A 16814-nucleotide genomic window follows, 5' to 3' on the forward strand; every position below is an offset into this window, starting at 1 on the left:
GTTCATTCAGTAAAGTGCTAGCTGTGCGACTTAATTTAGATCCCCAGCATCCATGTAAACCAGTTACTAATCTCAGATCTGGAGAGACGGAGACAGGAGATCCCTGGGGGGCCCTGACTAGCAAGCTCCAGAATCACTGAGTGTTATATCCCAAAGCACACATGGATTGCAGATATCTGATGTTGACCCCTGATGTTCTCTCTCTCTCTCTCTCTCTCTCTCTCTCTCTCTCTCTCTCTCTCTCTCTCTCTCTCTCTCTCTCACACACACACACACACACACACACACACACACACACACACCTTGGAGAGGTTTCTAAAAACAGTGTTCTATTGTCTGAATAGAACGGAAGGTGAAAGTAGACTTTGGGATTACATTTGTATGGGATGTGTCTTTTTTATTATGAAAGTTTTGATGTAGTTAGACTGTAAACAAATAGCTGGAAATATGATTTTCCTTGTTAGATTTGAAGTGAAGATAAATGACCCTGTTACTTGTACTTAGTCACAGAAGACAAACATTTGCCTTTCAGAATAAACAGCTTACCCACCATCTCTGCATTGAAATTTAATGGAGCCTTGAGCATGGCAGTTGGAACATCCACAGGGCAGGTAAATGTCACATGTGAGCCAGTATTTTGAGTATTGGAGGCACTTGGGATAGTGAGTGAGGCTCTTCTCTTTTGGCTGGAGTGGAGAGGGTGTTCCAGAATACTAGATCCTTTTAGCACCTCGGAAGATTGGTCTAGTCCTTTGGCGTTAGAGTTGAATCAAGGTAGTCAGTCCTCAGACATTCTGATAGGGGTTTGGAACAGCATTTTCAGAGTCTGTGGCCCAAATTTGTAATTCTACGAGCCTTCCACTCTGAGAGTTTCAGTGGATTTAAGTACATATTTTAAAGACCCTAGGAATCCTGCAAGTAAAAAATGTGTTCACTAATATTTCCAAGATGTATACATGCAAGGAGCCTTCTTTTTTCTTTTTCTTTCGAGACAGGGTCTTGACATATAGCGCTAGCTGGCCTAGAACTTTGTGTAAAAGCAACTGGCCTTGAATTCACAGAGATCTGCCTGTCTCTGCCTCCCAGAGGTGTGTGCTACCATGCTCACTCGAGGTCACTTGTTGCAGCAGTATCTGCTCTATTCTAGGCCTCAGATTTGCTAATTAACAAGTGAAACATTTTTATGAACATCTGTTTCTTTCTCAGTATAGATCACAAATTGTCAAATTAGTGAACCTAAAAACTACTCCTAGGGTTAAAGTCGTAAAACTGTTCCAAGAGCTTCGTGTTAGGCCCTGATTAAATGTTTGTCATGTTCTTAGAAGGTTATGAAGTAGATGGCAGTCATCATTCCAACTTTTAATGTTTTACATTTTTTCTTCATGTGTATGTGTGTGTGAGGAGGGGAGGGGTCTCCTATACTCCATGTTGGCCTCATACTTGATATGTAGCCAAGAATGACTTTAAATTCCTGATTTTCTTGCATCCATGTCCCAAGAGTTGAGACTACTGGCATGTGCCACCATGGCTGGTTTTGCCAGGCTCGAATGAACTTGGTGGGTATTGGGTCAGCACTCTAGTAGCTGAGCTGCCCATTATTCTGTATTAAATGTGTTGTTTGGAAATTGCTTTCTTGACTAGAATTAACTTTTCTCTTTTAGGTGTTGTTATATGATCTTCGCTCAGATAAGCCATTGCTAGTTAAGGATCACCAGTATGGGCTGCCCATTAAATCAGTTCATTTCCAGGATTCACTAGATTTGGTTTTGTCTGCAGATTCCAGAATTGTCAAAATGTGGAACAAAGACTCCGTACGTACTTTCTACTGAAACTGCTCCCTGTTTTCCGTGCTTGTTCCCAGTGCTTCTTCTCTTTCCATGTGCTTCGGGGCTTCTGTGGGGCCTTGAGAAGGGGTGCTGAGTAGCCTTCTGGGAACCAGCAGGTCAGTCACTTTGGGTCAGGACATGTCTGTGTTTGGGTAAAGCTGACATGAGCCTGTCTCCAGTTAAGGAGCATCCTGATTTATGTGTATTTATGTGCATCCATGAGGAGGGTTGAACTCAGGTCATCAGGCTGTTGGTTAGGGGTTTTACCTTGTTGCCAGGCCCCTGGCACACATTTTATTGGACATGTGTTAGATATCGAGAAAATTACTGTGAAAGGGAATCTACCTCTGAAGAGCCTTTCGGTCTTGCCCCCACCTTTTTGGTTTTCTTTCATTACTGCTACTTGTGAGGATGGCTATGTGCTTTAACACACATGAAGGTCAGAGGACAGCTTGGTTATTATTCTTCCACTGTGGGTTCCAGGTTGAATTCAGGTGGCACAGCAAACACTTTGACCTGCTGAGCTAGCTTGCTGGCTCCATCCTGAAACCTTTCAGCTGGCTCACTTACCACCCCAGCAGTTGTGGGAGCTGCTGATTGTCTTCCATTCTAGAGTCAGTGCATGTCCCCAGTTCATACCCTGGCCCCATCTCAAACAAGCAGGGTCTAGAAATAATGAGTACCTTTAAAGTAATGTCGTATGTTGGTCAGTCTGTCTGTCTGTCTTTCTTTGGTGGTAGTTCTAGGGATTGAACCCATGTCCTTGTGTTTGCTTAGTCAGTGATGTACTATGGGGTTACATCCTTAGTGGTCTTTCTACTTTTTATTTCAAGAGAAGGGCTTCAGTAACTGCCCAAGTTGGTCTTGAACTCACTCTATCCTAGGCAGACCTTCAGCTTGTGATCCTCCTGCCTCAGTACCCCCAATTGATAGTACTACATGTGTGTGCTTCAAAGCCCGGCTAGCTTTGTTTCATTTTATTTCAGGTAGTGTTTTCTTAAGAATATTGTAATGTTTTCTCTCGACTTCCAATGTTATTTTAAAAGTAACACAGTTCTGTATTGCTGATTTTAATCTGCCTTCTGCTTTTATTGCATCTATTTAAAGGTGTTTTTAAAAGATTTTATTTACTTTATATGAATACACTGTAGCTGTCGTCAGACACACCGGAAGAGGAATTCAATTACAGATGGTTGTGAGCCACCATGTGGTTGCTAGAAATTGAACTCAGGACCTCTGGAAGAGCAGCCAGTGCTCTTAACCACTGAGCCATCTCTTCAGCCTCTCCAACCCCATTTTTTTTTTTTAAAGACAGGCTTTATATAGCGCAGGATTGCATCAGATTTGCTGTGGGTCCCACTATGCCTAGGCTCAATTTTTTTGTTTTGTTTTGTTTTGTTTTAAAATCTAAGTATTAGCTGGATGTGATGGCTCATGCCTGTCATCTCAGTGCTTCCGAACTAAGTTGGAAGATCAAGTTCAAGGCTAGCCTGGGCTAAGGTGAGACTCGTCTCAAAACCATTTTAAGAGAACTGAAGGTAACTTCATTATATCAGTGAAATGAATTCAGTACAGCAATTATTCCTCTTACTTTCTTTTAAGGATATAAAAGAAGTTTTATTCATGTGTATGTGTGAATCTATATGTCTGCTACATTGTTTAGGTGACCTCTTGGGAACAAGAACTAAAGGCATTTTGTGAATTGCCTTAACCAGGGCGGAGGGACCTGAACTCAGGTACTTTGGAAAAAACAGTAAGTGTTTTAACTGCTGAGCCATCTCTTCAGCCTTCTAGACTCTTAATGATTTTCATTTAAAAATATACATTAATTCTATAAGCTAAAGGGTTAACTTAAAAACAGTCCTGAGATGACACTAGGCAGAAGGCCTATGCCCTCCACTCACTTCCTTGAGGCACTACAGGCACTGTTGTGTTTGGTGTAAGGTACTGACTGGTAGGTCAGGCACAGTCCAGCTACCTGTCACTGCGGCTTTTCTAGCCAGTACTTTGAGTTTTTTAAATTTTGAATTTTGGGGCTAGAAAGATGGCTCAGTGGTTAAGAGCATTGACTGCTCTTTCAGGGCCCAGGTTCAATTCTCAGCACCCACATGGCAGCTCACAACTTTCTGTAGCTTTACTCTCAGAGGATCAGACACCCTCTTGTGGCCTTTTCAGGCACTGCATGCATATGTTGCAAAGCTGTATATTCAGGCTAACACTAATACATATAAAATAAAAAATAAAAGTTCTCAAGAGTTTATTTCTAAGAATTGTGTTTTAATCTCCAGCAGTGGTTACCTTACTTTATTCCTCTGGCTCTGTCTTGGTGTTCACAGCCCTCCTTGTAGAGTATCCCGGCCAGTTACTGTTTAACTTAGCAGCAGATGACTAGCTCAAGGCACTCCTAAATTCTTGGATGCTTGCAGGGGTTAAACTTTTTGATTTGTAGGCTTTGAGTTTGGGGGTTTGAGGGCTCCTGGGAGACTTTTCATATCTTAGATCAATGAATTTTCTGGCCAGAAAAACAGTATTTACCTGTGCAGGGTGCACTTGCCTATCTATGTCTTCCACACTTAAGAGGCTGACTGAGGCAGGAGGACCAAGAGTTTGAGGCCAGCTTGGACTATGCAGTGAGACTGTACAGTGAGATCAAAATAATAGTAATAACAACACCAATAATCATAAGTAGACTCACTATTTTTAATTGTATCAGTACATACACTGTATTTATTTAGAGATGGTTTCACTGTAAATAAGATTGCCTGGAACTCACTTTGTAAGCCAGGAAGGCCTTAAACTCACCATTCTACCTCTACTTTCTGTATACTACCACAGTGGCTCTTACTTCTGAGAACTCCAAGATACTATAAAGAACGAGTTCCTTTGACCTGGCTCCCATTCTACCTAAGCCAGAGACTAGTTCTGTTTGGATATGTCCTTCCAGACCCCTTACTGCTATGTTTCCCTGGCCCCAGCTTTCTGGTACCAATGGCCCCTTTTGTCTCTGTTGAACTGTCTGTCATAGTTCTTATTCTTTTCTTCTTTTCCTTGCCCTCCTTCCTACTTCAGTGGGGGCTAGCTAGGCAAGTGTCACTGTTTGTGTTGAACAAGAACTTAGCTACTGATTTTCATCAATCTCGAAATCACCATCCTGCCTGGGCTTCGGCTCCACCCACTTCTGCCCTGGGAGTACCACATCCTAGTGTCGGGCTTCTGGTAATGACTTATCACTGCAAGAGCTGGCAGAACTTGTCAGCATCCCCATCTAAAGACATCACACTGTAATTACAGCAATCAATTTTATTTTGGTACTTTTGTTTCTTAAGACTAAACGCTTCCTCTTGGCTAACAGATTACCTGGCTTTGTGTGACCTGCTTTCCTTGTTTCTCTTTCTCCTTGTCTTTTTCCACTCCTGCCTATTCATGGGCCTTCTTAGTTTTCAGAAGTACAGTAGATATCTCCCCACGCTTAAAGTGGAATATTGGAGCCTCACAGTATAGTGACTGATGCTCTGGCCTTGCAGGATTCCGGGTCGTGCTTCATTGTCTCTGGGGTTTGGTGGCACTGCTGCGCAGCCTCCCTTTAGCCCTCAAGCCTTCTACTGTACACTGGCAACTCTGAGGCTTTGTTTTGTTTTGAACAGGTCAACTCTGTCACAGTTTCCTAATTTCTAAAACAAGAATATTTGATATGCTGATAAGACAAATAAGATTTTCCAGTATAAGTTCTTTCCATTAGGTTCTTTCTTTTATGTGGCACTATCTGGATTGTGTCTCCATTTTAATTTCTCTATGTGCCATTGCTAGAACCTGTCTTTGATGATTTTAATAAAAAAAAAAAATTCACTTTTTGCTTACTGTTTCAGGGGAAAATATTTACTTCGTTGGAGCCAGAACATGACCTTAATGATGTTTGCCTCTATCCCAGCTCAGGTAGGCTCACACTCCTGCGATGGAGTTTTAACTGCATTTACTTCATAAGATAACACTTGGATTGGTCAGGACAGTTCTTGAGTTTTTCATCTACTTGGAAGAAAGAAAGGACAGGAAGTGGTATGGATGATTCAGAAAGGGTGCTCTTATGACTCAGTGCCTGGCCGCCTAGCTATTAGTAGAAACTAAATGCAGGCAGGCGGCAGGTGAAATGCTATTTTGGTGTATTCTTTTATGTGATTAGTAATGGCATGTGGAAATTGAGGTTAGAGATTTGAAGGAGGATGGAGTCACCTGGTAATAAAGGTTTGAGGATACTCTGCATCAGGTACAGTTCAGCAAATTATATGATAGGTTTCAGAATTGAGCAGCACCTTCAGGGCAGATCTCAAATGGGGTCTGAGAAGAGAGAACCCTCCCACTCTCAAGCTGAGACCTCTGAGGACAGACACATGCAATAATTCTGCTGACAGGGTATAAAGGAAAGCCTAAAGTGTCCCACTGCATACATGCAGATAGTACTGTGCCAGCGTGTTACAGGGAGTTAGGAACCAAAGTTGGGGGTGGGGCAGAGGAGCAGGGGAGGCTTTCAGGGTCTTATGTGGAAGGCAGTCATTGGATGGGATTACAGTGGCTTTGTGGGCAAGGTGATTCACCAAAAAGACAACATCAGAAGAGGAACAGGGTTGTAGAAGGGCTGAATCAAAAGGACGGGTGGGTGCCAGTGGTCACCTGACCAGCTGGGCTCCATCTATCACCAGAAGACCCACACGGAGAGTGGGCTGGCTTAGACCTGCAGTACTCACGAAATAGTGCCCCGAGTTGAGCAAGCCAGCACGTGTGTTTCTGGCACTTAAGTATTAGGCAGTGACAACGAGGGGTAGTGATTGTTTGCCACAGTTCCAACACCTGCTACACCATAGGATATGTTTAGGTAAGCAAGTAAGAATGTTCTTAAGTACAGATTGATCACTGAAGAAGCCAGAGTGGGTATGAACACCGATGGGGACGTGTGAGACTGGAAATAGCAGAAGCCATTCCATTTAGAGCAGTGGGGAAAGAGCAAATGGAGAGCCTTCACAGGATTATATACAGCAGTGTCGAAGGAACAGGCATTACTGATGCTCAGGTAGAACCTGAGACAGAGCCTGTAGCCTTGTAGCTGGGGCCTGGAGGGAGCAGACTCACTGCTTTGAGTCTGAGTGGGAAATGTAAGTCTATCACTTACCTATTATAACCCTGTGTAGTCAATGGTTCACAATTTGTTCTTTCTATCTGGTTTTTGGGTTTGTTTATTTATTTATTGTTTGCCTATTTATTTTGTTTTATTGAGAGTCTCCCTATATATTCCAGAAGCTTACCTGAAGCAGTTTCTGGCCCAACCATGCTTCAAACTCATGATCCTGAGTATTCCCAAGCCTCAGCCTCCTGAGTACTGTGATTGTGGGCTGCTGACAACATACCCTGCTCTCTCTTTCTTGCACCATGAGTAGTCATAGGAATTGGGTCATTTACCAGGGTTAGTTACCTGCCTGGGATATGGCAGGGCCTTGGTTAGAACCTTCTGAAATGAACACTGGATATAAGCTCCCAAAGAGGAGAGGCAGGCAGTGAAGGACCTTGTCATTTCATTTGTAAGAGTTGCAGAGTCTTATGCAGATGGCTGTGTGGTCACTTCGGTAGTTTAGGGGCTCATTGAAGGGAAGGTGCTGAGGTATTGAAATGCCTTTGTGTGGATTTGGGGCTACACAGAAACTCAGTGAGGCCAGTGAAGGAGGATGGAAAAGGGGGAGGACAAAGAATTGGTAGATAAAGGAAGAACAGTCTGAAAGGGTGGCAGAGTTACAAGGGAGCTTCACTCTGGTGTATACTTCCTGCCCTCCCCGCAGCACACACACACCGCATTTCCTCTTCCTCATGATGTTAACTTTTATAAGGCTGATCAGAGCAGTCTTCTGGTAGAGTGTCTATCTCTTGAATATATGTGGTTGTTCCTCCTGGTGTCACTTAGCTTGTTTTCTGTCCCGGGCTGAACCTAAAGTAGCAGTGAAGGATTGATTGAATTTAGTAGTGAGGTCTGCCTGCTTGATGAAGTGTGTTTAGGTTAAGGATCATGGACAAGCCAGGTGTGGTGGCATGTACCTTTAACCCCAGCACTTGGGAAGCAGAGGTATGTTGCAGAAAATTTGATCACACTATGAACCCCAAGAGTTTAATATTTACTGAAAAGAACTTTTTCTAGTTGTAGTGTGGCCCAGCTCTTAGCACACACCTTTAATCCCCTTGTCTGGTATACAGACATGTCCTTAGTAAACACCTTTAATCCTAAACAATGAAGGTAAAGTTAGTTTGTAGAAAGAAGTACCCACAGTTGAAAGTGAAATATAATTGATTGATTTAATCAGAGAAAGATTTGATAGAATAGGATATGCCCAACTTTCATGAGAAGAGGGAGGAAAGGGAAGCTACTTAAGAGAGAGTGCAGAGAAAAGGGAGGCAGTCTTACTGGGACAGTAATAAAGAGATAGGTTGCAGAGAAAACCAGAAGATTAGAATATATTGCTAAAGTTAGTATGAGACCAAGCAAAGCAATTTAGTAAGAAACTGAGAGAAGCCTGATTAAAGAAGATTCAGTCAGCTTGAAGAGGCGTTGAGCCAGAGCAGTTGAGTAGAGCCAGCTAGCCAGAGATCAGAAGAACTAGAAAGGGTGAGCTTATTCATCAGTAAATCTCAGAGGCTGTAAACATTCTAAGCCTAGATTAGCCTTGTACAGAAGCTAAAAGCCTCCAGGACTAGGCCTAGGTTAGCACAGAGGCAGTAAAGTAAGCCTCCAATATAACAGTCACACCAGGAAAATAAAAATTAATTTTACAGAGGTCAGTCATTCTCTTGAGTTTGAGGCCAGCCTGGTCTATAGACCTAGTTCTAGGACAGCCATGGCTACACAGAGAAACCTTGTATTTTGGGGGAGAAAAAACAAACAAACAAACAAACAAAAACCATGGACACACCTGAAGCCAGACTGTAAGCTCTGCATGTCAGGTCTCATTTCAGCAGATCATCCGTGTGGGGAGAATAAAGTTGGTTCAGTGTGTTCAGGAATCTTTTACCATGTGTGGTTTGGACAAGGAGTGGGTTTTTCCCTCTTAGAGGAGTATGCTAGCCAGGCCAGTAATTGTTTCACAAGACGATGTTATGGTGTGTGCCCGCCTCGCCAGTTGGCTTGGGCTCTTTGCTGTGCTCAGAGGTTGTGCTCTGCACTGGCTTTACTTTACCCATCATCATCCCTTCCACTCTGCTTTGTCTTCAGTACTATGTGCTTAGTCAGAGTTTAGAGAAGCCAAAACCTCCTCCTTTTTCACACACATTTTTGGAGTAATTCAGACCTAGTTATGACACTTGTTTAGTAATTTTTTTTTCTTTTATTTGCAAGGCAGCTCAGCATATCGAGAAGTGATTTTGCCTTTCTGGTCCTTTTCTGGCTGCTCAGGCAGCCCTTTGCACAGCTCTGGGACCCAGTGTGTATGACATGACGGCATAGTAAAGATGATACGTGTGTGAGTCTGCCTCAGCCTGTTAAAACAGGACCAGAGGTCCAGAGCCATTGGCAGAAAGGGACTCAAGAAAGACCTGCTTTGGGCTTAAGTTATACCCATTATGACCCTCAGCTTTCTCACCTACCACAGTGCTTGGAGGAGAGTGTCTTTGACTCCAGTTGCTGGGCTCCTTTCCTTCTCTGAACAGTTTTGTTTCTCTTAGGAACAATACCCAGTAGCATTTTTGAGAGACTGAGTAGAAATGCTGCCCATAATGCCAGTCTCCTCAAAAAAAAAAAAAAAAAAAAAAAAAAATTACTGCTCATCAGAGAAAGTGCCTACATTAATTCCATGATCTTAAGTTTTATGTGGCTTTTGTGCTGCTCTTGGAGTCACCTTTGCTATTTGGTTTGACTTTACATTAGAAGCAGCAAGAAGGCAACCCAGTAGATCCCAAGTAGAGGGTGGGATTCTTTTTCACTTGTTGGGTGGTATTTAGACTACTTAATGGTTTATTTGATAACATAAGAAACCTTTTTATTTTATCTGTTTCAAGTAGAGTTTTTATGCTCCAAATTATATAGGACTGGTGATGTTTACTTAAGGGTGCCATGCTTGCTGAGATTATATACAAGCTTATAGGATTCTGCATTACCTTGTGAAAGGTCAGGGAGATGTTGGCTATAGAATATCTTGCCACCTTGGGGGTGTTTCAAGAAATTTGGGGATACTTGCTGGCAATTTAGCCATCTAATATTTGATATGAAGTAGCTAAATGCTAACAAATTACAGGTTTCTGGTTTATAGGAACTACGTTATTGAATGATAGAGTTGCCCTCCAGCCTGGTTTGCTTTCTTAAAATATGGATGCCATGGAGACTAAAATTAATTTCTCTAATGGCTCATTCATTTAGAATTCCCTAAAATGATCAGGGCACTCTAAGGGCTGTTTAGTGACATATGGCTCTTAAAAATAGTTTATGTGTGTGAATGTTTTGCCAAAATGTATGAATGTGCACAGCATGTACTTTTGGTGCCAACAGTTGTCAGGAGAGAGCATCAGATTCCCTGGAGCTGGAGTTATTGTGAACCATCACGTGTGTGCTGGGAACTGAACCTGGCTCCTCACATGAGCAGCAAATGCTTTTAGCCACTGAACCATCTCTCCAACCCTAACATGTGGGTCTTTTGGGGGAAATTCTATAAAACACTCCTGTAATCAGTAATCATTTTGATCTGCTATTGGCTATGAAGTTTAAGGCAGAAATTCTGATGCTGGGCCTTTTGCTTCCTTGGCTCCTGACTCCAGGAGGGGAACCTTTCTCTTCATTATTATTCTCATACTGTATTTTTTTTATGCATGAAACCAGAAACTCCCCAGATCTAGTGTAGAGTTGAGTACCTCCCTGGAGCCTGCTCATGGCTTTAGCTCATAAAGCCTGGGTAGTTCAGACAGGGAGTCAGCAGCTCCTACTACTGAGGTCCCTTGCCTAGAAAGGCAAGACTGACCAAAGGGCAGCTCAAACATTTTACATTTTGTAGAAATGGTTATTTCTCATTACTTGTTTAACTTGCTCACTGTGTTTATTTTTAGGAATGCTTCTTACTGCCAATGAATCCCCGAAGATGGGCATTTACTACATTCCGGTAAGAGCCAGCAGGAGCAGGCACAGAGAGTTTTTGTGTTTGAACTGGTAATGTTGACAGCCTTTAGGCTCTGTGTAGCTTTGCTGCACTGTGGATTCACTGTGGATTTAGGGAGCTCTGTGGCCCAGTAGAGTCATGTCTCTATTCTGCTGGCCAATTGTTTGCTGCTGTTTAGTGTAGGCTTGAAATCTAGTAGTCTTCAGCTATGCTTTGTTGTTTGCCTTGCTGGGAAGTATTTTAGAATTTAGAACTTAAAGCTATTGACTAACAGAAATCTAAATCAGAGCTAAGAGTCTAGAGTAGTGGTTCTCAACCTTCCTAATGCTATGACCCTTTACTATAGTTCCTCACGTGTGGTGACCCCAACCATAACATTTTTGTTTCTACTTCATAATTATAATTTTGTCATTATATAAATATCTAATATTTATATAATGTAAATGTCTGATTGGCCACCCCTGTGAAAAGGTTGTTCAACTCCCAAAGGAGCTGAGTGAGACCCACAGGTTGAGAACTGCTGGTCTAGTGTTCTAGTTACCTCACTGTAGTTTGCATCTTTTAGAAATATGTTGCAAACTTAAGAAGCCAGATCATCAGTGATGGTATATAGTTTATATTATCATATTGTCATTCTCTTTCTTGTTTGTTTTTAAATATTTATTACATGTGAGTACACAGTTGCTGTTTTCAGACACCAGAAGACAGCATCAGATCCCATTACAGATGGTTGTGAGCCACCATATGGTTGCTGGGATTTGAACTCAGGACTTCTGGAAGAGGAGCCAGTGCTCTTAACCACTGAGCCATATCCCCAGCCCTATATTGTCATTCTTAAAGAATTGTTCTGCTACCACAGGCAAAGCTTCCATGCTTTACCTTTTAGTCTGTAGAAGGAGAGAAACAGGGATGCATTCTCTTAGTTAGTAAGGCAGCCTTCATGGAGAGCTGGCATGAGTGACGGGGTTACCAATGGGGAAATCTGAAAGCAGTGGACACTCATTGCTGCTGGCCTCCCATCATGGAGTCTTCATTGGAATAGCTTGGCTATCTGTGGATTGGTTTTCACCAGCCTCTACCACTACTGAGATTCTGTATTAGGAGGCTGATGCTGCAGCATTCTGTAGTGTAGACTAGATTCTTGGGTGTCGACTAGATGGAGGGCAGGGTGCCATAGAATGGGAGTAGCGTCTCAGCAGCAGGAGAATGTCTGTAGAGAGCTTAGGGAGAAGACCTCATGGAGCACAGCAAGCTCCAGATTGGGAAGGGTCTATAAGTGTGTGTGTTAGCGGAGAATGGGGAGCCTGGAAACAGTCAGATCAGGCTGTCGCAGTCCCCATGAGGGAAGGCAGTACTGGGTTATCCTTTTCTGCATCAGAACTCTGGTAGGTCCTGGGACTGTTTGAGAAAGAATCAATGTCCACCTGTGGAAATGTAGGTGCATCAAAGAAAAATTTTCCCTCCCACCTTCCCTGGGCTTTCAGGGAACACTGTTAGGTGAGGAGAGTAAGGCAGCCTGTTCCCCACCTTCCCATCAGGTGTCCTTCCTTCTCTAGGGCGTGCTCACTGTGCTCTTCTGCAGCTATGCCTGTGGCACATCAAGAGGGAGGCTCCTGAGTGCAGGCTGGTATCACAGCGGACGGTGCAGGCCAAGAGCCTGTGTGCCATATGACCCAGAGGAGGCAGGTGTGGGTAGGAAGACAGACTTGGTAATAAGTTTAGATGTGGGCTGTGAGGAAGAGGAAAGAAACAAGGGTGACACTAGGTTCGGCCAGGGCACATGTGTACAGGCTGATGTCATTCCCATCCAGGAAGAGGTGGGTGAGTAGTAAAAATATTTTTCTTTTGGTGTTTTTTACATTGTGAAATGACCTTTTGCAGAAATGGCACAAATGTTTTAATTACACAAATAATGTATCCGTGTTCTTAATTTCAGTATTTTACAAAGTATGAGGGGAAAAATACATAATCTGTTTCCATAAATGCTATTAATATTTGGAAACATTGTCTTTTCTGTTACATTGTTAAATATGTGGGTTTTTAATTTTCAGTTTTGCTGTGTGTTTGTGTTGTTCTTGTTGTTCTTGTTGTTGTTGGTGGCGGTGGTGGTGGTGGTGTGTGTGTGTGTGTGTGTGTGTGTGTGTGTGTGTGAGTGAGTGAGTGAGTGACTGAATCTCATACAGCCCAGGTTGGCCAGGGATCTGCTCTGTAGCTAAGGATGACCTAGAGCTCTCCTGATGTTGGCTTTGCCTCCGAGGTAGTGAGATGACCAGTGTGCTCTACCATGAGTGGTAATGTGGTATTTTATAAGTAAATTGTATCCAATTCTATACAATTGATCTTAAGTATATTAACTCCAAAATAGTAAGTCACCAAAGCTCATATTCACAGGCACTGGGTCCAATAGCATTGGAAGGGGAAAAAATGACCTAAAATAGCCAGGCACAGTGAGTATATCCATGACTACAGAATTCAGGAGCAGAGGCAGTAGGATAGCCTGGGCTACATAGCAGTCATTTCCACTATATTTCCTTTTTCTTTTTGAGGTGGGATCTCACTGTCTGGCCAGGTTGGCCTAGAACATGAGCTGTGTAGCCTATGCTGGCTCAAGCTCTTAAGTCTTCCTGCCTCAGCTGCCTTTCCTTTCTTTTCTTCCTTCCTTCTCCTTTTCTTATTTTCTATTTTTGGGTGGTGGTGGTTTTGTTTCATTCATTCTTTTTTTGTGTGTGGGGGGGTTAAGATAAGGTTTCTCTGTGTGTAATCTTGGCTGTCTGTAGCTTGTGCCGGCCTCAAACTCACAGAGATCTGCCTGCCTCTGCTTCCCCTACCCCAGTGCTAGGATTAAGGGCTTGAGTCACCACTGCCTGGCCCTGCCTAGGCCTTCCACAGTGAGTAGGGTTGCAGATGTTTGCTACCTTGCTTGGTTTCTCTGAAGTATTTTATTGCTGGGCATGTGTGGGCTATTTTAAAATTGAGGAGACCTCTTATTCACATGTAATTCTTTGGTTCTGTTTTGGGGTTGCTTGCTCCTTTCCTGTCCTTTCCTGCACTGGGCATCACATGAAGGTTTTGTACCTCATGCTGACCAAGCATTTTGTCCCCAAACTACACCCCAATCAACAGGGGGTTTTTCTATTGTTCCAGGTAATGAGGACTTTGAGCATCAGAGCAAGAGGCGCTCTGGTGGCTAGATGATGAGAGGCTGCTCTCCACTCCCGCATGCCTCACAAGGCCTCAGAACCTCAGCTCGGTAGCCAAGGTCTGACAAGCAGATACGAAGTAGACCCAAGCCCTCTCCCAGGTGCCTGCACAGTGACCAGTGTGCACAGAGGTTTTGCAATGCCAAGTGCTGAGCTGCAGCTTGGCCTCTGCTCTCCTTCCTGACCCCACTGTCTGCCCTGCCATTCTTGCAACAAATCATATTTCGCAGCACCATTTGTCTTCGCTTGGCACCTGCTCTTTTTACTGCTCCTTCAAAGCAAAGAGCAAGCCCCAGGGCTGAAAGCTTACCATTTACCGGAAGATTAATATCAAACTTAAAGAGCTACATTTAGCTCAAAGGCTCATGTGAGGCCTATAGAGCCAGAGAACTGTGTGTTTAATACGTGGCTTGTGCCAAGTTTTGGAGGTCTGACCTGTGATTTGTACAAACATCTTATAAATCAGTACAGCTGTCCCACACATCCCTGCAGGCTGTGCCACAGAAAAGGCAGCATGATGTTCTCTTAGCTTGTTCACTTTTGCCCTTCTAACTGATACCATCTTTCCTGAATACTTGGACTCTCTGAAAACTAACACAGTTCCTGACTTTAGTGCCCTGCCCCTTACATATGCCAGGGAAACTGAGTGGGTTTTCCCTCACCCTCACCCCAGTTTCCCAGTCCTGTCCTTTGTTTTCTCACGAGGGAGCTGTATGTTTCTTCACTTGCTTCAGCATCTAATTTATTAGTAGTTGAACAATGAAGGACAAGAACAGCTCTGGCTAAATCTCAGGTTGGTTCTGCATAGTGAACACCTCTGACAACTGCACTTGAGGGAATCTAAGTGGTCTGTGGTACACACCTCAGAACCTCCAGCCCTGAAGTTGATACTCCAGTGGGAATGCTCCTGATGTTCAAGGCTCTGTGTACAATAAACTTCTTTAAGTTCCCGGGCTTCATAGCCAGGAACTCCTGCATCCTCAGTTGCCTGCATGTTCCATAATGGATGTGCATGCTTATCAGAGGAAAATGTATTACTTGTTTTGAAAACTGTTAGATTTAGAAAACAAAATAACTGAGTTAATTAGAGGTATATGTTTTCAATTTTGTTTGAAACATAACTTTAAGCTGCTATAAAGATTATAAGAAATGCCATTTAGCTTTCATTTCAATCCTGGCAATTATTTTATCTCAAAATAGCTTATTAAGAAAAACATATTCTATGTTTTCCATATTTTTGATGGCTTGTTATGATTATAAATCATCAAAATATACTGCTTAAATATTTTAACATTTACTATTTAATTTTAAAACTGGAAGGTATTTAGGAATATGTAGTCCCTACAAATAGGGCAGAGTTAAAAGCATGAAAGATGGGGTAGGATCCTTAGCATCCATATAAATGCCATGTGCGTGCCTATAATCCCAGTGCTGAGTTGCAGACACAGGCAGATTCTAGGAACTTGCTGGCCAGCCTGCAAAGCCAGAAACTAAAGCTCCAGGTTCAGTGAGAGACTCAAAAAGCAATGTGGAGAGCAACAAGTATATGCCTGGCATTGCCCTCTGTCCTTTATATGCCTGTGCATTTACACACATGTGCATGCACACATACAGTCACTAATAATAAGAAAGCATGCAGCTCTCTTAAAAACAAAACTAAACCAGAAGACTGTTGTCTTACCTGCACTAGTGCTTCTGGTAAGAAATGGCATTTGAACTTGAACAAAACTGACTTGGCACATAGAGGAGACAGGATGCTCAGCAGCAGAACTTTGTCTCAGTCTTTGTCGTACTTGAATATTAATCCCTGCTCTCTTGTAGATAGTAAACAAATATTTTTATCTCCACTTTCAAGTTTTCAAGGCCTGAGGTCTGATCTTTGTCTGTGATCACAGCACAAGCCTGGGTCTGTATTGTAAATGCCTGGAAACATAACAGTAGCAAGGTGAAGGTGGCCAGGGTCCAGGCTCTGTTATTCCTGGACAGCCTGGTGTACAGGCAGTCAAATTCCCTCTCCTTTGATGTGTATGTCACGTGCACATCAGTTGTTTTCCATGGTGACCATGACTCCATGCAGCTTTATGTTGCATGTAATACTACATTCCCCTATTTGGCCTTTTCATTCTCTGCTGGCTCTTATCTCCTGCTGATGTGTCCCAGGGCCTGGGCCTTGGCTCTCTTCCCTCCCTCTAAAGGCTAGAAGCACTTGGCTCAGAGCCTGCCCTTCTGTCTGAATTCACTCCCTGGCAGCTCATTGCCCCATGCTTTATGACCAGATACCAGATTCCTCTCCAGCCTTCTTACCTGATGTCTCCTCTGGTCTCAGCATTGCCATTTGGATGTCTCAGCTGCATATCCTGTGTCCATGCAGAACCTGTGCCTGGCTCCTACAGGCTTGCCTTGTCCTCTTGACCCAGGTTTCTTCTTTTACTTTTGTCCTGCTTTCTGCTTTTTGTTGTTGTTGGGTTGGTTTGTTGTTGGTGGTGGTGATGGTGGTAGTGGTGGTGGTGGTGGTTTTTTGGTTTTTGTTCTTTTAGCTATGGTCTTCCTGTACAATCCTGAAAGTTATTACTACCTTGGCCTCCAGTATTCTGGGACTATATGTGTGTACTCCAATAGCTGGTTTTGCAGTCTTTTTCTTACAACATTTAGATGGACTTAAACAATTAAAATAC

General features: G+C 43.1%; 1 protein-coding gene across 1 annotated transcript in view; it reads left to right on the top strand.

Moving 5' to 3' along the window:
• NOL10 (nucleolar protein 10) overlaps nt 1–16814 on the top strand; it is a 77259-nt gene that overhangs the window by 19962 nt on the left and 40483 nt on the right. Inside the window, exons 10-13 of the mRNA XM_080920813.1 lie at nt 533–611; nt 1662–1811; nt 5693–5759; nt 10890–10942. Of these exons, the coding sequence (XP_080776939.1) occupies nt 533–611; nt 1662–1811; nt 5693–5759; nt 10890–10942 (349 nt within the window). The remainder of the gene's footprint in view (nt 1–532; nt 612–1661; nt 1812–5692; nt 5760–10889; nt 10943–16814) is intronic.

The sequence above is a fragment of the Micromys minutus genome (assembly GCF_963924665.1).
Source record: "Micromys minutus genome assembly, chromosome: 1".
Classification (NCBI taxonomy): domain Eukaryota; kingdom Metazoa; phylum Chordata; class Mammalia; order Rodentia; family Muridae; genus Micromys; species Micromys minutus.